Source organism: Podarcis liolepis, assembly GCF_965112155.1.
Source record: "Podarcis liolepis genome assembly, chromosome: 3".
Taxonomy (NCBI): domain Eukaryota; kingdom Metazoa; phylum Chordata; class Lepidosauria; order Squamata; family Lacertidae; genus Podarcis; species Podarcis liolepis.
This window is the reverse complement of record NC_139557.1, coordinates 119,764,109-119,784,559: the sequence shown is the minus strand read 5'-3', so window position 1 is coordinate 119,784,559 and position 20,451 is coordinate 119,764,109. Positions and strand designations below refer to the sequence as shown.

The following is a 20,451-nucleotide window of genomic DNA, read 5'->3' as shown; positions in this document are numbered from 1 at the left end:
GTCCCCAATTTGTCTGCATGTGTGGTGTGAATGTGAACCTAGCCAAAGCTCAGCCCCACAGATTGTCACGGTGTTCATTCTCACTGCCATGAAATACTTTTTCGAACGTTCCGTTATAAAGACCTAATGGGTCTGCAAATAGGGTATCCTAAGCCCAGGCCGTTGCACATCTTCCTTCCCCGAAATCCCTCCTTGACCACCCCTTTCTTGTGAAGTCTTTGACCCCCCCAGCCCCAAGTCAACGTTGTTGTTGTTGTTGTTTAGTCATTTAGTCGTGTCCGATTCTTCGCTACCCGTGGACCAGAGCATGCCAGGCACTGCCTCCCGCAATTTGGTCAAACTCATGCTGGTAGCTTCGAGAACACTGTCCCACCATCTCATCCTCTGCCGTCCCCTTCTCCTTGTGCCCTCCATCTTTCCCAACATCAGGGTCTTTTCCAGGGAGTCTTCTCTTCTCATGAGGTGGCCAAAGTAGTGGAGTAACAGTACTCCACAACAGTAAAAATAACACAGTTTGCATAAAATCACAATTAATTAATTGAAATACATTCTAAAATCAGTTCATTCTAAAATCAATTCAAAATCAAATTAATGGCAACCATTGGGCTAGAGTGCTATGAGGATTACAGAAGGAGGGGGTCAGACTGCGCCTTGGCCAAAGGCCTGGTGGAACAGCTCTGTCTTGCAGGCCCTGCGGAAATATGTCAAGTCCCACAGGGCCCTAGTCTCTTGCGACAGAGCATTCCACCAGATCGGGGCCACGACCCAAAAAGCCCTGGCTCAGTTCTGCAAAGGCAACACTGAGCCAGGGGAAGAGGAAGCTGCCAGGCAGTTCCACCCTCTTAGACTTGTTGTCAATAAGAAGGCAGGCTGAGATTAGTTGGGCAGCGCCCCTTTCGTCCTAATAGACAAACCACTGATGTGTATTATATATGTGCATTCGCACGCAGAATCAAAGGTAAGCATAGTTCCCAGACACAAACAGCAAGGCTGTGCGTCTTGCCATGCTTTGGCCAATGCCATGGCACAATTCAGTGTTAGCTCCACTTGGGGATAAGCTGTGGCATTGCTGTCGTTGTTCTGCACACTGCTATCCAAGCCTGCCTCCAGCTCTTGTCCTGCTTGCTTCCTTTCTGTAAATTCAGTGCGTAGATAAGATGGTATTGCGTAGATAAGATGGAGTTAGTAGACCAGTGACCAAAGCCAGGTAGTATAGATCAGGGTGTACTTGGAAAACGCAGAGCTGCCGCAGAGTCATTCCCTGGGCTCTTTCTGCTCCATCTGATGTCAGCCCTGTAGGTCAGAGGGAGCAGGTCTCGAACCAAAGCTGTTTTGCTATAACAAGGAAGGCCAGAGATCCCTGGGGCATTTCAGCCCTCCAGGGACAACCAGATCCCTCTGCAGGCTCATTGTGGTCATTCTTGTTCCTTCACCCGGTACAACATTCCCCACAGGTACAACATTCTGCAAGAGAGCCTCATCAAGCTGGTGGAGGCCTGCAATGACCAGTCGCACAACATGGACCGCTGGCTTAGCAAACTGGAGGCTTCCAACTGGCTGACTCACATCAAGGAGATCCTGACCACTGCCTGCTTGGCTGCTCAGTGCATCGACAGGTGGGACCCACCTTCCGGTTATCTATTTATTTCTTTGCAGGTTTACAAGCAGCGTCACTGTCACCAAAGCGGTATGCAGTAAGATAAGATCCAGGAGGTCGCAGGCCCATTAAACGTAAAAAAACCACACGCTTCTACAATTGCAAAATTTTTATTCCGTAAAATGATTGGGTCACACTTCGGGGAGAGCGTTTTCAAACAAAAAAGGGCTTCAGTGGTTGCCTGAATATCAAAACGCTAGGTGTTGTCTAACTTAGGTTTGCAACTGATTCCAGAAGGCTGGAGATGCAACACTAAAAGCCCCATTTCTGGTGCATACTCTAAAAATGCACATGGGGAGCATGTCGTACGCTTAGCAGTGCCCCGTTTGAGGAGTGCAGTTGCTGGCCAGGGATGTATAAGGCGTCCAGTCCTCAGGTCTGAATTTGTTTGGGGCTTTCGAGATGAACTGCAGTTTAACGGAATGAGCCGCTCCAAACAGCTTTGCTTGTTTAGAACGTGAATAAAGAACATAAGAAGAGGATTGCTGCTGGATCAGATCAAAGGTCCATCTAGTCCTCTTATTGCATTCATAGCAGAATTTTCCAGGAAACTCGCTGGCGGTTACGGCTCCTGTTGTTTTTCTCGAAGAAACTGATATCCAGAGGTACGCTGGAATGTGGAGGCTCTGCCCACCTATTGTGGCCAACAGCCCTTGAGAAACCAAAACGTCTCCTCAATAAATTTGGCTAACAACCATTGGGGGTTGTTATTCTGGGACAGCCGGTAAGATCTTGCCCACCTCTGGCCTCCAGAAGATTTCCTGCCAGAGAACAAGGACCTTAGGCTGAAAAAGTGTTTCCGCCCCTGTAGTATGTTGTCTATGCCTATGCCAGCTCAGTATGTTTGCCTCCCTTTTTCAACGTTCCTCTGGCTCTTTCCTAGGGAGGGAGCATCTGTCCTGGTCCATGGGACTGAAGGCACAGATTCAACACTACAGGTGACCTCGCTGGCTCAGATCATCCTAGATCCCAGATGCAGGACCATCCGCGGTTTTGAAGCTCTGGTTGAGAGGGAGTGGCTGCAGGTAAGAGCTGATGAATTGCTAGCTCCTGGATGCGGTGAGGAGCCAACAGTAAGAAGTACACAGCCCAGAATGTTGTTGTTTAGTCGTTTACTCATGTCCGACTCTTCGTGACCCCATGGACCAGAGCACGCCAGGCACTCCTGTCTTCCACTGCCTCCTGCAGTTTGGTCAAACTCACGCTGGTAGCTTTGAGAACACTGTCCCACCATCTCGTCCTCTGTCATCCCCTTCTCCTTGTGCCCTCCATCTTTCCCAACATCAGGGTCTTTTCCAGGGAGTCTTCTCTTCTCATGAGGTGGCCAAAGTATTGGAGCCTCAGCTTCAGGATCTGTCCTTCCAGTGAGCACTCAGGGCTGATTTCCTTCAGAATGGAGAGGTTTGATCTTCTTGCAGTCCATGGGACTCTCAAGAGATTATTTATGCGAAAGGTAAAAGACGCAAGTGTCAACACCGATCCTTTGGGGACTCCACAATTGGGGGAAGAGTCCATTTATCCCCACGCTGGGCTTCCTTTTTCTTAACCAGCCCCTGATCCCGAAGAGTTACTGGCTTTTGAATTTAACATGCCACAGTCACCTCCCTCCTGCCCGCTTGGCAGCTTTGTGCTTGACTGTACCCCTCCGGTGCATTCGCTCGTGGTGAGATGTGCTGCGACATTTCTTGCAAAACAATCACCGGCTGGAAAACCACGGTCTGCATCCCTGCGCTGGCCCTCCTTTCCGAGCAACTGCCGACTCGCGGCAGTCAGCTCGAAGCGCCTCGCTTTTTGCCCCTTGTAACAAAACATTAAGCGACCTGCACGAGACGCATCCATGCACGTCTGGGTTGAAGTTTTAATCTGTCAAAACAGAGGCTTGTAAGGGGAAACGACTCGGATGCATATAAGCGCACGTTTAGCTAGCAAGTGCACGACCTGCTTCATAAATTGAAAAGACGTGGGGGGGGGGCACAGCGGGGAGCTACTAGTGTATGGACAGGAAGCGCTAACTGCAGAAGACTGTCAAGAAAACCCGACAGCAGGATCAGATCAAAGGTTCAGCTAGTCCAGCGTCCCATTGCCACCCTGATGAAAACCTGAATGCAGCAGGACTCTTCACCACTTGGCACTCCTAGTAGTTGGCATTCAGGGGCATACTGCTCCCAACGGAGGAAGAACACATCCATTGTGGCTAGTAGCCATTGTCGACATGCAGAGAGCCGGGAGGCCAGCTGACAAGCCCCAGCTGTGCCGTCTCTATCCATCAGCCCGTGCTCCGACGTAAATCAGCAACCCGGACTTCAGAAGCCAGGGCACACTATTAGCAGAGTGTGCTGCGCACACAGAATAAGCGTGAGGCTTGTGAAGTCATACATTAACTACAGATTTATTAAACATAAATCAGAACAAAGAAACATGTCGTCTCAGAGAGAAAAGCAAAAAATACACAAAAAAGGAAGTTCCCAGCAAGCTGTGCTGGGATGTAAACAGACATGTGACATGCAACAATCTCATGCCTGTTCCTTAAGGTGGAATGGAAATGTCAACAGCAGGCAGGTGTGGGGGACTCCCTGGTCCTGAATGGGGTAACTGTTCCCCTGAAGGACCAGGTGCGCAGCCTAGGAATCATTTTGGACTCGCAGCTGTCCATGGAGGTGCAGGTCAATTATGTGTCCAGGGCAGCTGTTTATCAGCTCCATCTGGTACGCAGGCTGAGACCCTATCTGCCCGCAGACTGTCTCCCCAGAGTGGTGCATGCTCTGGTTATCTCCCGCTTGGACTACTGCAATGCGCTCTATGTGGGGCTACCTTTGAAGGTGACCCGGAAACTACAACTAATCCAGAATGCGGCAGCTAGACTGGTGACTGGGAGTGGCCGCCGAGACCATATAACACCGGTCTTGAAAGACCTACACTGGCTCCCAGTACGTTTCCAAGCTAAACGGCCTCGTCTCAGTATACCTGAAGGAGCGTCTCCACCCCCATTGTTCTGCCCAGACACTGAGGTCCAGTGCTGAGGGCCTTCTGGCGGTTCCCTCACTGCGAGAAGCCAAGTTACAGGGAACCAGGCAGAGGGCCTTCTCGGTAGTGGCAACCGCCCTGTGGAACGCCCTCCCACCAGATGTCAAATAGAAAAATAACTACCAAACTTTTAGAAGACATCTGAAGGGAATGTCAGGGAAGCTTTTAATGTTTAATAGGTTATTGTATTTTAGTATTTGGTTGGAAGCCACCCAGAGTGGCTGGGGAAACCCAGCCAGATGGGCGGGGTATAAAAAATAAATTATTATTATTATTACATCCATGAATTTGCCTAATCCTTCTTCCAAAGCCATCCTAGTTATTGGTCATGACTGCATCAAGCTGGAGCGAGTTCCACTCTTTAAGTAGCTCCAGCTGTCAGCTCCTCTGGGAAGTTCACAAAGGGGGAGGGACTAAGAGCCCTTCCTGTTTGATCCCCAGTAGTTGGTATTATGTGGTACACTGCTTCTTGCTCTGGAGGTTCCACCTAGCTGTCACCATCCCTTATGACTTTGAATAAACCTTACAGGTATTTCCATTTCTGGGGCATTTTCCCATCAAGGGTGATATCCAACGAAGTCGCTCTGCTAGCAGGAGGACTTCTGGCCACAGCATCAAACTCCTCCACTCCTTTCCACACATGCACCTCTTAAATCTATTCTGGTTGTTCACCCAGTTCTGCAGAGCAGATCTGTGGAGGGTGCAGGGAGAGAGGGAGGAGAAGTTCCATGATGGAAGCAGAAATCCTTGCATTTCTAGCAGAATGACTGTGGCCACTTTAAGGATCAACCATCACATAACCCCTTAGTTCCCATATCCTACTATAAATAAGCCTGCAATTGAAATAAATGCACATTCTTCCTCCAGTTACTCATGAATCCATACCTTGCCTCTGTTTGCTCCCTGGACTTAAATTGTAAGCTCCTTGTGGGACTTAACCCATTACTTATGCATAGAATATCCTCTCTGCAGCCCAGCAAAAAGACTTACTATACGGTGCCTCTTTCCATCAGAATTCTTTGTTTTTTACGCTTGCCATGTTGTTGTCGTCGTTTAGTTGTGTCCGACTCTTCGTGACCCCATGGACCAGAGCACGCCAGGCACTCCTGTCTTCCACTGCCTCCCACAGTTTGGTCAAACTCATGCTGGTAGCTTCGAGAACACTGTCCCACCATCTCGTCCTCTTTCGTCCCCTTCTCCTTGTGCCCTCAATCTTTCCCAACATCAGGGTCTTTTTTTCCAGGGAGTCTTCTCTTCTCATGAGGTGGCCAAAGGATTGGAGCCTCAGCTTCAGGATCTGTCCTTCCAGATCCTGCACTCAGGGCTGATTTCCTTCAGAATGGAGAGGTTTGATCTTCTTGCAGTCCATGGGACTCTCAAGAGTCTCCTCCAGCACCAGAATTCAAAAGCATCAATTCTTCGGCGATCAGCCTTCTTTATGGTCCAGCTCTCACTTCCATACATCACTACTGGGAAAACCATAGCTTTAACTATATGCACCTTTGTTTGAATAACTCAGAGAAGCTATGAGCTACGCCATGCAGGGCCACCCAAGACAGACAGGTCATAGTGGAGAGTTTTGACCAAAGGTGATCCACCTGGAGCAGGAACCGGCAAGCCACTCCAGTATCCCTGCCAAGAAAACTCTATGGACAAAGACAACAGGCTTGCTATGTTACAGATTTTTAAAATAACTCTTTCCTAGCTGTGCCCTTTGCTCTGCCTAACAGAAGACCCTCTCTCTATTTTTATTTTTTTTGCCCCTGCAGGCCGGCCACCCATTCCAGCAGCGCTGTGCCCAGTCCGCCTACTCCAACAGCAAGCAGAAGTGGGAGGCCCCCGTCTTCCTTCTCTTCCTGGACTGCGTCTGGCAGATCCTCCGCCAGTTCCCTTGCTCCTTCGAGTTCAACTACCACTTCCTGATCATGCTCTTTGAGCATTCGTATGCCTCCCAGTTCGGCACTTTCCTGGGCAACAATGAAAGCGAAAGGTAGGTGAGCTTTTCGCTTCTGGGGTTCCCTGAGGCAAAGAGGGAGGGCTGTTGGCATCCTAGGCAGTCTCAGTTGCACTCTGCATCATGGATGAGAAAACACAAAGGGATGTAGGGGTCTAGGCAGTCTCAGTTGAACTGTGCAATATGGATGAGGCGCATAATGAGGAATCTACAAGCCTCTTGGCAGTGGCATAAAAGGCAATCAATAAGTCAATACAGTGGTACCTCGGGTTACAGACGCTTCAGGTTACATACGCTTCAGGTTACAGACTCCGCTAACCCAGAAATAGTACCTTGGGTTAAGAACTTTGCTTCAGGATGAGAACAGAAATTGTGCAGTGGCGGTGCGGCGGCAGCAGGAGGCCCCATTAGCTAAAGTGGTGCTTCAGGTTAAGAATAGCTTCAGGTTAAGAACGGACCTGTGGAACGAATTAAGTGCTTAACCCGAGGTACCACTGTAATTATGATCATCACTGATTTATTAATCAATTGCTTACATACAGTAATCTTCCTTTTTTTAAAAAAAATGAGCTTCTGAGCTAGTTTCGAGTTTTGCTTTGTAGGATATCGGGTGACTAGTAGGTAGTGAACCGCCGAGTGGTATACAAATGAAATAAATAATCATAGCAGTGTGTGGGCCTGGATTTTTGTGCAAACCCTCCGTGTTTATATCTCAGAGGTGACCTTGAACTGTGTAATAACCTGCTAATCCACATGCGCTTAAGTTTCACACCACAAGGGGGAAGCCGTGCATCATGTTACTGGGCAGTGTTGCTGAAGCATCACGTTTATTTGCACAGAGTAGCAAAGAGGCGCATTTTCTAAATTTCTACATTTACAAAACGGGCTTTACTGGCTTGCTCTTCATTGGCCCCTGCAAGAGTTCCTTCACACCTGCCTTTGGCTTATTCAGGAGCACGTGATCTACTGGTTTCCCCGGGGTCAGGGTTGGTATCCAGAGTTTCACTTGGTGTCCCCTTGATTCTCTGTGCCTCTACCTCATCTGCTGCTCAGTTAGATAATGCTGGGAAGTTGTTAGTTTCCATGGGAATTAAGGCAAAGGCAGCATGAAGGTCTCTTGTGTGTGTGAGACATCCATCTTCCTCTAGGTTGTTTGCAAATTTGCAGAGAAATTAGAGGAAAGATTTGGCAACAAGCAGGTGACTCCCATGTTTTCTGAACCCTCAGGCTTGACTTAGTGAAGGGACCAGTTACAGATAGGTAGCCGTGTTGGTCTGCCATAGTCAAAATAAAAAAATTCCTTCCAGTAGCACCTTAAAGACCAACTAAGTTAGTTCTTGGTATGAGCTTTCGTGTGCATGCACACTTCTTCAGATACACTGAAACAGAAGTTGCCAGATCCTTCTATATAGTGAGAAGGTGGGGAGGGGTATTACTCAGAAGGGTGGTGGGAATGGGAGATTGGCAGATAGCTGAGATGAGCCTGTTGACGACTCTTAACGACTGCAATAGGTCTTACAGGAAAAGGCAAGGGGTGAGAAGGTGAAAAATGGCTTAGTCATGTATAATGAGATAAGAATCCAATGTCTTTGTTCCGACCAGGTCTCTCCATGGTTTTAAGTTTGGTAATGAGTTGCAATTCAGCAGCTTCTCTTTCCAGTCTATTTCTGAAATTCCTTTGTAGTAAAACAGCTACTTTGAGATCTTGTATAGAATGTCCTGGGAGATTGAAATGTTCTCCTACTGGTTTCTCTGTTTTGTGATTCTTGATGTCAGATTTATGTCTGTTTATTCTTTGGCGTAAGGTTTGGCCTGTTTGTCCAATATAGAGAGCTGAAGGACACTGTTGGCATTTGATGGCATACACAATGTTAGACGATGAGCAATTAAATAGTCCCGAGATGGTATGTGTGATGTTGTTGGGACCAGTAATGGTGTTGTCCGGGTGTATGTGGCAGCAAAGTTGGCATCTGGGTTTATTGCAGGCTCTGGTGCCAGTGTCCGTGTTAAGTCTGGTTGTAGTATTATTGTGGGTTAGGAGTTGTTTAAAATTGGGTGGCTGTCTGTAGGCAATGAAAGGTCTTCCTCCCAGAGCTTGAGAAAGAGAACTGTCATTGTCCAGGAGAGGTTGTAGATCTCTGATGATACGTTGTACTGTGAAGGGAGTTGATGTTTTTTATGCTCAAAAGACATGTGGCTGACGGCTGGTCTCTTTGCCAGGTGTAAGCTCAAGCTGCCCCAGAAGACGATGTCCCTGTGGTCCTGGGTGAATCGGCCAGAAGAGCTCAACAGATTCAAGAACCCCCTCTTTGAGGCCAACAGCCTGGTCATCTGGCCTTCTGTGGCACCGCAGAGCCTGCAGCTCTGGGAAGGTAGGTCGTAGAGAGGTTCTTTGATCTGGTGCAATTTGCGGATGCCCAGGTGGTGGCAGTGGCTGGCAGCAAGTTCTGCCTGCTTAGACTGGTGTGCTAGCTGCCCCCTTTCTTTGTGAAAGGAAGATATTCCTGGCCATAGTCAGGCACCCGTGCCTTAGCATCATCACAGAAACATCTACCTTTGGTCATTCCCTGAGTTGGTGAGGCTCGTTTGACAACAGTGAGAAACCAAGTCTTTTGTGTCATCGGCCCAGTCCTCTGGAACTCTCTGCCACTAGATATTCAGCAGGTGCCTTCTGTTCCTGCTTTTAAACACCTGCTTAAAACTCATCTATCCTGCCAGGCCTATGCAGGCAGTTAATAATACACAACGGTTCATTGATGTCTACTTTAAGCTTTTTATGGTTTTATTGTTCGCTTTTGTTGCTTTAAACTGCTCCATTATGTGGTTTTTTTAATGACACAGTAGTATACAAATATTTTTATAAATAAATGTAAATAAATAAGATGCCAGCATGCTGCCCCTGGGCACTAGTGTGCCTGCCTTTGCCCACCCAGGGGCATTCATTGGATGCCAGGATTAGATGCCCACCCAGCCTTCTGTTCTGAACGGTGTAGAGGTGCAAAGCGCTTCTCACTTCAATGATTGCCTCCTCTTGGAGTCACATTCCCGTACGTTCACCACCAGAGGTTCTGCTCCATTTCCTCCTCTCATCACAGGTTTGGCAACAGGGCACAGCATGTTTCAATGATTACGTGGCCTTTATTTTCTTGGACTGCAAGAGAAAAGTTGCATGACCTTTTCACCCTCTGCTAGCGGGAAAACCAGCTGTGCAAAGGGGATTTTGAACAGATAAAGTGCCTGGGAGGACATTGTGGTTAGAGTGTTCAGGCTATGACTGGGAGACCCGAATTCAAATCCCCAAACAGCCATAATGTTCGCTGGGTGACCTTTCACCAATCACTGTCTCTCACCCTTACAGGGTTATTGTTAATGGCGAAATGTGGATGAAAGGGGATTTATAGATCACCATTTGCACAGGTGGCTTACGATAAAAACTGGTCAAGAAGAATACATCAAAAAAGCCACAATCCATTAAAGCACACACAAAAATCACTAAATGCCATTTGTTAATAGCAGTAGCAATCTGGTCTCCTGAAATAAAATTACTTTCCCAAGTACAGTGGTACCTCGGGTTACATACGCTTCAGGTTACATACGCTTCAGGTTGCAGACTCCGCTAACCCAGAAATAGTGCTTCAGGTTAAGAATTTTGCTTCAGGATGAGAACAGAAATCGTGCTCCGGTGGCACGGCAGCAGCAGGAGGCCCCATTAGCTAAAGTGGTGCTTCAGGTTAAGAACAGTTTCAGTGTTAAGTATGGACCTCCGGAATGAATTAAGTACTTAACCTGAGGTACCACTGTATTGCTGTTGTATACTCAAAGAAATTGACATGTGAAAGAGTGCCACTCAGAAGGGAGGCATGTAAATGTTGAAATATACATTTATTAAAAAACCAGAAGCCGTTTTACAGTGTTACTTTGGGTTAAGTACTTAATTTGTTCCGGAGGTCCGTTGTTAATCTGAAACTGTTCTTAACCTGAAGCACCACTTTAGCTAATGGGACCTCCTGCTGCCACAGCGCCGCCAGAACACGATTTCTGTTCTCATCCTGAAGCAAAGTTCTTAACCCGAGGTACTATTTCTGGGTCTGTAACCTGAAGTGTATGTAACCTGAAGTACCACTATACAGGAAACTAAGCCTACTATAGTCTCCAACCTTTTTTCCCTTTTTTGTTTTGGTCTTCATCTTAAAAACTACCCCCTTTTGGTCTTCCAGATTGCTGTTTCTACATCTTACCTATTTTTTGTGTCCTCCAGTTGCTTCCATTCCCTCACCCCTGTGCCCCAAGACACAGTACAAAGACTTTTAAGCTCACAGTCGAACGTTTCGGCACGTTCCATTTCTTGTGTTATTCCATATCTCTCACTTGTCTGAGACAAAAAAATAAATCTCTCCCACACCAGGTGTCTTCCTCCGCTGGAACCGGTCGTCCAAATTCCTGGATGAATCCTACGAAGAAATGATCAACATCATCAAGTACAATAAGGAGCTGCAGGTGAAAGTCAACCTGCTGAGGCGGCAGCTGGCCGAGCTGGAGACGGACGACACCACGCAGGAAGACGGGGTCCCGGAGAGCCCCTGAGGCTGCGCCAGGCTCCCTGCCGCGGGCCAGATTGTCCCCCTTTCTCTGTCGGGCAAGTCGCCCCCACACACTATAAAGCACTAAACCCTCCAAGACTTGCATGCGCTCGAGCTCCTTTCTGGTGCAGTCGAGTCGAACATTCCTCCCCCTCCACACACCCTCCGTTGTCTTTATTATTATTATTATTGCATCTCAGTTCCTCACTTGACACTATTTTCTCCCCCTCTCTCACCTCCCCCCTCCTGTTTTGGAATGGCGCCATTTCTCTTTTGTTTACAGGAGAAGACTCTTGATTTAATTCAGCTGACTGTCCTCTCCCGGCAGCTCTTGCCACCTCTAATAAATGGTGTGTACAGTTCCAGTGTCAGCGCTAGCCGCTCCTGAACCTCATCCCCCATGTGGCATTCAGCAGGGGGTGCCTTTTGGTCTTTTGGCTTGAGAGAGGTTTCATTCATTCAGGACTTGGCGGGCGTCTTGAGCTCTTTGCGTGGCCTGAGAAAGGCTGTCTTGATGACGCGTCTATCCTGCTTCTCCCAAGCACATGGGTTTTAGTTTTTTATTTTGTTCCTGGGCTAGACAACGCGCTTCAGCTTCATCCCAAATCCAAATAGCATCTTTCCGTGCTTGGCGTTGAGGCACACAGACGGTAAACGTGGAGAGGATCTCTCGCAAAAGGCAGGGACTCCTTTCCACCACTTTCCTTGGGTGCCTCCTACACCATCCTGACATCTTAGTTTGGATAGCTGAATGGGTTCAAGATAAAGTGTATGGCAGAGCCCTTTAAGGACTGTACCACTTCACGGTATTGGGAGGGGCGGTGTTATTGGAAGGTTGCCCATTGTGTTTGGGGAAGAGTTTGTTCTTAAGCCCTGCATGTGGAAAGTGAGAATGGCTTGCCAGCTTTTCATAAACGCATGAGCGGAGAAGACCAAAGACCCACCTCATCCAGCGTCCTGTTTCCTCGCAGCCTGATGCCTCTGGGAAGCCCCCAAGTAGGAGGTGAGGCTAACAGCCTTTCCTGCTGTTCTCCCAAAGCGAGTGACATTCAGAATCCTCCTTCCTTGCTTCCCACGGGCCCCTGGGTGGCCACTGAGAACAGGATGTGGGACTAGATGGGCCATTGACCTGGTCCATCAGGCTCTTACATTCTTACAGGATAGGTGCTAAGCAAATCATTCCTCGAGTGCAGCTTTGGATATCAGCTTACGTTGCAGAACTCCCCCGCATGCCTCCTGACTCTTTCCTAGGGGTTCCCCCAAGCCTTGGGATTCGATTTTGGGAGGGCTCCAGGAGGGCGGTTCCTGTTGCGCAAGCAGGAAACCTTGCTCCGAAGGGACAGGGCAGCTGAACAACCCCCAGGGAATGTTTCTGCTGCGGAGGAAACATCCATACTGATGGTCCTCTCGCTTGCTCCCAGGAGCAGCTGACCTACCTGCCTCAAGCCAGCCTTCACCAACCTGGTGCCCTCTGGATGTTTTGGACTCCCATCATACCCCCTAGGAATTGTAGTTCTGGAGGACACAAAGGGTTTGTGAATGCTGGTGAGGATCTCAGCTCTGAGGATCAAGCAGGCATCCCATGTAGGAAGAAGCATGCCAAGACCATAGCTCCATAATCTCCCGAACTTGATTGTTGCCTGTGTTATTTAATAGGAAGAAAACGGAGGTTAAGCCATGATGGCAAGTGTGCTTTGCAAAGCCTTATCCTAATGCCATGAAATCTTAAGACTTGCTCTGTGGGCCATGAAGCCCAGGATTCAAAAGCTTCCAAGTGGAGTAACGGAATTCCAGCCAGCCAAACTGAGCAGGGAAGCCCCTGTGTTTGCTGTCTGGGATAGACTCTGAATAGGATAGATTCTGAATATCTGCTAGGCTTGCCGTTCCCAGCTGGTCGTCTGTATTCAGCTTAGCTCGCACGTGCAGTCAGTTTGGTGTGGGTTGAGCTCTCCTCTCTGATCCTGTGGATCTAAGGCCTGCTCATGGAGTCAGGATCTCCAGATAACCATCTCCTCTGCTGTGTGTGTCTTTGCACCTGCTCATCCTTTGGCAATGGGTGACTAACGCTTGGTGTGGCCGCTGCCGTCGCGTCTTATTGTGGAACCTCGAGTGAGTCAAAGCCTTTTGGGGAACATTGCTGTGCTTTTTGGCTGTGCGGTTTGAATATATATATCTATATATATTATAGCTCCTGTGGCTTAAAATCTTTGCCACCCTTTTCAGGTGGCTGTGGCCTAGATGCTTTTTTCTGACTACCATCTATACAGCTGTTTTGCCTCCTAGTATTGAAATGCTTTTACGGCCTGCTTCCACCCCACTTCCTGCAGACTCCCGATCTCTTAAACCTCTCCTCCTCTCATACGGCCCCTCCTCATCTGAAGCGATGTGAAATTCCTCAAGCCCCCTCTCTGGATAGTTGCCTCCTCTTGCCATGGGTCCCAGCCAAACTGACAACTCTCGCTTCCCTCACAGAACCAGGACACCAAAGGTTTGCTGGGCAGCTGAACATGTCGCCGCATCAGCTCAGCCATTTGCTGTCAGGGCTTCCCTCCCACCCCAACAGATGCAAAAGATGATTGGATCTGACACGAGGCGCTTTTGCGAAACCGGTGGTTCACTGCCAACCAATATTTTTATGGTGCTGAAATACAGGTTCTGCTGTCGCTTACTGAGCTTGGCAAAGTGTTTCCTGGAGAGGTTACAACTTGTTCCTCTTTAGAATTTGCCGCCGCCCGGGAGGGCGGGTATTCTAAATCTGGAATAGGCAATCAACAGTTGTTACCTGACTTGCATATCTCCCCCATTCTGTCTCTTGGTGGGGGGGGGGAGGAATCCCTGCCCTTAGGGACGGTGTCATTGCCATTCCCAATAGCACACATTTCTGTCCCTCTTGGAGAGGGCAAGCACATCCTGGGCTAACCAGCTACAGCCCCTGTCGGTGCTTGCAATGAACACTCCATCCCACGTCTTTTGGCATGGACAGAGCGCTGGGCGGAGAGGCAGGGATTTCTCTTATCTGGGTTGGTGCAAGGATAAGGCAGTCCTACCTTCCCCCAAGCCGCAGGGGGGAGCTCAGAGCTGCTGGGCACCCTCCAAGTCTTTGACAAGCAGGCCTGTAGACACCTTCCTTTGGCTTTGCATCACATTGCAGTGTAAAAGGGACAGACCTGGTTGAAAATGCGCCGTGTTAGTAGTTTGCTTTCCAGGGGAAAGAGTAAAATCTCAGGGTAAAAGGATGCTCAGTTTGAGTGCATTTGCTGTTAGCTTCAGCTTGTGTTCTCTTCCGTTAGACATCCCCACCCCAAGGATGGGGGTTCCTGTGACTCAGCCCTAATCTATGGAGCATCCTTATGTTCCCAGTCTCTTTAAGTTTTCGGCAATAAACTGGAGGAGAATTGGAAGCCCTTATAGACACAGGTTTCTTCAGATTGTATAAATCTTTCGCCTTTTACTTACAGACACAGTTCAGTTTCTGGAGGCCTAAGAAAGATCAAACCTAATTCCAGAACTGGTTTCAGTTTCAGTCCCTTCTCAAATTTGCCTGGTTTTGACATAGTTCTTCTTCTTCTTCTTCTTCTTCTTCTTCTTCTTCTTCTTCTTCTTCTTCTTCTTCTTCTTCGTGCTTATTCTTAAAGGATTTTTTAAAAGCTCGTTCATAATCTTTGAAAGCTGGCACTGTATGGTTCTTAATCTCGATTGCACTGTTTGAAAACAGCTAATCTTTTGGTGCTTTTAATTTTTTTAAGTATCTCGTTAAAGGGAGTTGTACATACAGTCTGTAATATTATTATTATTATTTTATTTTTATTATTTCATGTTGTTTGCTTGGTTTTGAAACTGTTTGGTGAATGTTGCCAGCTGAAGCATTAATCATGTTGATTCCAGTTGTTAGACGCCCATGTGAGTTTCATTGGGGCAAAGGATCTTGGGATTGCCCGGGACTCCCCTGAAGGCATCTTTTCCAAGTGCATTTCTACACTACAAAGAATTCTGGGAATTGTAGTCCTGGGAGATGGTTGGGAATTCTTCCAGGTGTATTCCAAAAAGCCTTCACAGAATCACAATTCCTGATGATTGGACCTGTCGTAAATCCCCTGTCCCATTTTTATTTTTCTGTATATATACATAGGTGTTGGTTGAAAATTGGTGTGAGGACACCAAAATCTGCTTGCCTACTTGTTTTTGGAAGTGATTATTTTTCACCCAGTTAAAGCAGTAATGCTGCATTTTCTTTCTTTCTTTCTTTGATGCTGTTGCAACGGGTGACATGAAATTATGCTACTGATAATTTTTCTCTCTCAAGTTCACTACTGTACCAAGAATGATACTCAGCTACGTTTGCTCATAGTAGGCCCACTGAAATGAATGAGCACAGCCAAGTTAAGACCATTAATTTCAATAGGTCTGCTCTTGAGTAAAGCATAGCTTAATGCCACCCCAAATCTTCAACCTATTTCTGATGAGTTATGGGCTCAGTGAGTTACTGTGAAAACAGAGAAAAGCTATTTTTGAGTAGTCTGATTCCTAACTGTCTAGCTGTACATCTCCCTCCTTGAATGCTTACATCTGAAGAAATTGGTGAGCTTGCTGTGATTGATAGGTGTCAGATTCTCGTCATGTTGCAGATGTGTTCCTGTCCCAATTTCCACTTTGTCGAGTCCCCCTCTTTAAATGTTTTGAAGTTACGGCTTCATCCTGGCATTCAAGAAGACTCTGCTACCTTGATTTTTGAAATTAGCACGCGTTTAGGAAACAACTCGTTGGATCAATCCATATTCTTCTGAACCTCTGCTGTTCCACAGTAAGAGGCCTAGGTATCTGCTTACTTTTCAAGTACTTGGCATTGTGATGTGCCCTTGCTGGACATAGAATCCCCCCCCCCCAAATAATTAATGTGCTTAGCAGAAATGCTTGAGAGCTTTAAATTTGGCCCACGTTGCTTTGCTATGGTTGTATCAGCTGGATACATCCCTGCTGGTGTGGCTAATGCTTGAAATTGTGTGAGGTTGCACAAGCGCCCAGACCCGAATGTTGATGGAGAACTCACCAAATTCACTGCGTCGCCAACTGTACTTTGCCAGAGGAAGATCAGGATAGCAGAGGAGGAAGGCAAGGTCTCACATTGGGTTCCTGGGACCGGGGAAGAAGGAAAGACTTGGGCAATGATGGAGCCAAGCACCTTTTTCACTTGTGTCCATGGATGATATGAGTTATAGGCTTAGTGAGTTACTGTGAAAACAGAGAAAAGGGATGCCTGCTGAAAGCTTTGCTCGAGGCTTCCCAAACTCCTGGTGCCAGTCCTCCTCTTAAATTTGGGAGCTTGTGCAACCTTCAAAACGCAAAGCCTTTTAAGTAGTCCTACTTGCCAGAGCATGAGCCAGACGGAAACCTATAGCTGCCCCTGCTACCCATACCTCCAGCCAGTGTCTCCCATATCTTAATTATTTTGTTGGATGCTCTTGAGAAAGGTAGAATGTAGGAAGCCATGGTCGACCTTCCAAAGGGAAACACTTTTGTCGTAGATTGTTTGCATCGAACGCTGAACATTTCTGATTGTACCCAAGCTTGACTGTTTCCCGTGCGGCTTGGGGTGCCTGGATGTAGTGACCCTGCCCTTCAGCGGCACAAAGGACAGCCCCACAAGTGTGTACACAGTTTGCCAAAAATGACTTGATTTTGCACGTTGGGGAGTTGAATCCAGTAGTGGGCATTGCACCTTTACAGGGAGGGCTGCAGTTTGATTGTATTTGGGACTGAGCGTTTTCTTGAATGTGGCAATCTTGTTTTCAAGTGCACTACTGTTTATTGTCTCCTCCATCTCTGATATTTAATGTCATATTGGAGCCTTGATGCTTTCTTAAGCCTTGCAAAAGAAAAAAAAGAAAAAGCAGTGCTTTTCTTTATAAAGCAGGAAAACTCCAGTATATTAGCAGATCTTTGTGCAGCGGAGTAGAACCACTGTAGCCTACTGTACCACACCGTGTCTGTTAACTATTTACAAACTAAGTTGTAACTGCATCTCATTCCTAAATGTGGGCCTTCTGCTGCTTCCGAGTTTTCATTTTTCAAGCGAACCAAACCTGGGAGCATCTGGGGGAAAATCGTGCGCTCGCATGCTGGAGAATGTTTGCCGTTTTCTGTACAGAATCTGGAAACGCTGTTACACGGCCTTTTGTCAGAGAGGGAAATAAATTTTAAAAAGAGAGTGGGGAAGGGGTTGAAGTTTATTCGTCTGTTTTAGGAAAGCTGCAGTGGAAAAATAGCTATCAACTTTGCTTTTAGATTTGTGGGTGTAGCGTAAATGATCTCAATTAAAATATTTAAAGACTTTTTTTGCTACACTTGTATCTTTCTTGTCTGCCTTTCCAGTGTCATTTATTTTATGAAATTTGTGAGGAATTCGCACTCAAACTGATTTACGCATGCAGATTAGATCATTGTGTTACCAACTCCTGGAGATTCACTCCCTCCCTCCCCACACTTTCTAAATATATCCTGCCTTCCGGGAGAAACCATTTGGATCAGTATTTTTATACTCCTTTTCAGCCATAACTGTCTCTAAGCTAGGCATAGGCAAACTCAGCCCTCCAGATGTTTTTGGCCTACTACTCCCACCATCCCTAGCTAACAGGACCAGTGGTCAGGGATGATGGGAATTGTAGTCCCAAAAAATCTGGAGGGTCGAGTTTGCCTATGCCTGCTCTAAGCTGTTCACATCAACAAGGCCATAAGTATAGGTAGGGTTGCCATATTTCAGAAACTAAAAACCAGGACACCCTGAAAGTTGTTGAGCTTTTTTTCCTAGCACTATTGTGCTTTTTAAGGAAATCAATGGGGAATCCAGACATATGGCAACCCTAGTAATATTGCCCCCAACAGTAATGGATCCAGAATACCAGGTGCTGACTCTGGCATTCAATAATGGTGCCTTTTGGCTCCTGCCTCTGCACCCCTGAAAGGTGGTGGTAACAAAAGCCAATATTGGGGGCAGATGATGCTCAGAGTCCTCTCCTAAGCCCAACAAATGTTCCCCAAGCTGCTATGAGCAAGAGAGAAAGAGCTATGAATCAGGAAGTCCCTGGTTCCAAATCTCAGTACAACCATGAACTCAGTAGTGGTGTAGGAGAGCTCAAAAAAACAACATCATTGGCAACCAATGCACTCCTTTGGTTTTGGATAGTACATGGGTAAAAGGTAAAGGGACCCCGACCATTAGGTCCAGACGTGGCTGACTCTGAGGTTGCAGTGCTCATCTCGCTTTACTGGCCGAGGAAGCCGGCGTACAGCTTCCGGGTCATGTGGCCAGCATGACTAAGCTGCTTCTGGCGAACCAGAGCAGTGCACCCCCAACCCCAGCCCCCAGAACAGGCTGCTGCCTGCAAGCCTCGCACGCCCGGCAGGACCTTCCGCCAGGCGCGGGAGGCTTGCGGACACCTTCCCAAAACACAGGGCGTCCTCCGGAGGGCACCCCATGCTTCGGGATGCAGGCTGCCGCCCCAAGCCTCGCGCGCCCGGCAGGACCTCCCACCGGGCGCGGGAGGCTTGCGGACACCTTCCCGAAGCACGGGGTGTCCTCCGGAGGGCACCCTGTGCTTTGGGATGCAGGCTGCCGCCCCAAGCCTCACGCGCCCGACAGGACCTTCCGCCAGGCGCGGGAGGCTTGCAGACACCTTCCCGAAGCACGGGGCGTCCTCCGGAGGGCACCCCGTGCTTCGGGATGCAGGCTGCCGCCCCAAGTCTCACGAGCCCGGCAGGACCTTCCGCCAGGCGCGGGAGGCTTGTGGACACCTTCCCAAAGCACAGGGCGTCCTCCGGAGGGTGCCCCGTGCTCCGGGCTGCAGGCTGCTGCCCGCAAGCCTTGCGAGCCCGCAGGAACTCCCCCGGGCTTGCAAGGCTTGCGGATAGCTTCCTGAAGCCTGGAGAGCGAGAGGGGTCGGTGCGCACCGATGCCTCTCGCTCTCCAGGCTTCAGCGAAAGCCTGCATTCGCCCCATTGGACGCACACACATTTCCCCTTCATTTTTGGAGGGGGAAAAGTGCGTCCTATAGGGCGAAAAATACGGTACATCAGGAAGCTGTGCCTTGGGATAGATTAGGGAAAACGAACCTGGGCTTGATCTTACGTGGCGGCCAAGACCTGATGCAAGATGCTGAACCAATTGGGTATGGTGAATACGGTGCTATCAAGTTCAGCACAGCATGGTGGACTGTGTACTCTTTGACCTGCATAGCAATATACCTTCAGCATGCGCTTCTCTTTCCGGAAATAAACATACCCCACCAAGTCTCTCCATTCCACCAGGTTTGTGTTACACTCATATCACCAAAATCTCCCTTGAAACCAAGCATTCCAGCTCACTCATTTTGGCTTATCGGTTTCTAGTATTTTGCACAGTAGAACCTATACTGTACATGATGTGTTGTTTCCCATTGTCTCTACCACCTGTGCTTTTGCTCCTGAGCGTAAGCATCTCGGAAGTGTGGTCTTTTCCAAAGAGAATTCTCCATCTTGGTGGAAGGGAGTATGGGAGAAACAAAAGCAAGTGATCGAAACAAATGCAAAATAAAAAAATTCCTTCCAGTAGCACCTTAAAGACCAACTAAGTTAGTTCTTGGTATGAGCTTTTGTGTGCATGCACACTTCTTCAGATACACTGAAACAGAAGTTGCCAGATCCTTCTATATAGTGAGAAGGTGGGGAGGGGTATTACTCAGAAGGGTGGTGGGAATGGGAGATTGGCAGATAGCTGAGATGAGCCTGTTGACGACTCTTAACGACTGCAATAGGTCTTACAGGAAAAGGCAAGGGGTGAGAAGGTGAAAAATGGCTTAGTCATGTATAATGAGATAAGAATCCAATGTCTCTGTTCAGACCAGGTCTCTCCATGGTTTTGAGTTTGGTAATGAGTTGCAATTCAGCAGCTTCTCTTTCCAGTCTATTTCTGAAATTCCTTTGTAGTAAAACAGCTACTTTGAGATCTTGTATAGAATGTCCTGGGAGATTGAAGTGTTCTCCTACTGGTTTATCTGTTTTGTGATTCTTGTTTTGTGTATCTGAAGAAGTGTGCATGCACACGAAAGCTCATACCAAGAACTAACTTAGTTGGTCTTTAAGGTGCTACTGGAAGGAATTTTTTTATTTTGACTATGGCAGACCAACACGGCTACCTATCTGTAACCGAAACAAATGCAGCGATGGTGCAAGAGCAAGCCCCAAAGCATCTGTGTCGGGAAATT

General features: G+C 47.8%; 2 protein-coding genes across 4 annotated transcripts in view; both read left to right on the top strand.

The window, feature by feature from the left end:
- The window catches only part of MTMR9 (myotubularin related protein 9), a 33,177-nt gene extending 15,632 nt beyond the window's left edge, over positions 1-17,545 (top strand). For all 3 annotated transcript variants that reach the window (XM_083494488.1, XM_083494487.1, XM_083494489.1), the window contains exons 7-11: positions 1,455-1,616; positions 2,541-2,682; positions 6,451-6,671; positions 8,856-9,007; positions 11,041-17,545. In XM_083494488.1, coding sequence (XP_083350614.1) covers positions 1,455-1,616; positions 2,541-2,682; positions 6,451-6,671; positions 8,856-9,007; positions 11,041-11,219 — 856 coding nt within the window. In that variant the 3' untranslated portion in view covers positions 11,220-17,545. The remainder of the gene's footprint in view (positions 1-1,454; positions 1,617-2,540; positions 2,683-6,450; positions 6,672-8,855; positions 9,008-11,040) is intronic.
- Positions 1-20,451, top strand: part of LOC310702697 (L-threonine 3-dehydrogenase, mitochondrial-like) — a 193,235-nt gene that overhangs the window by 142,334 nt on the left and 30,450 nt on the right. The window lies entirely within an intron of this gene.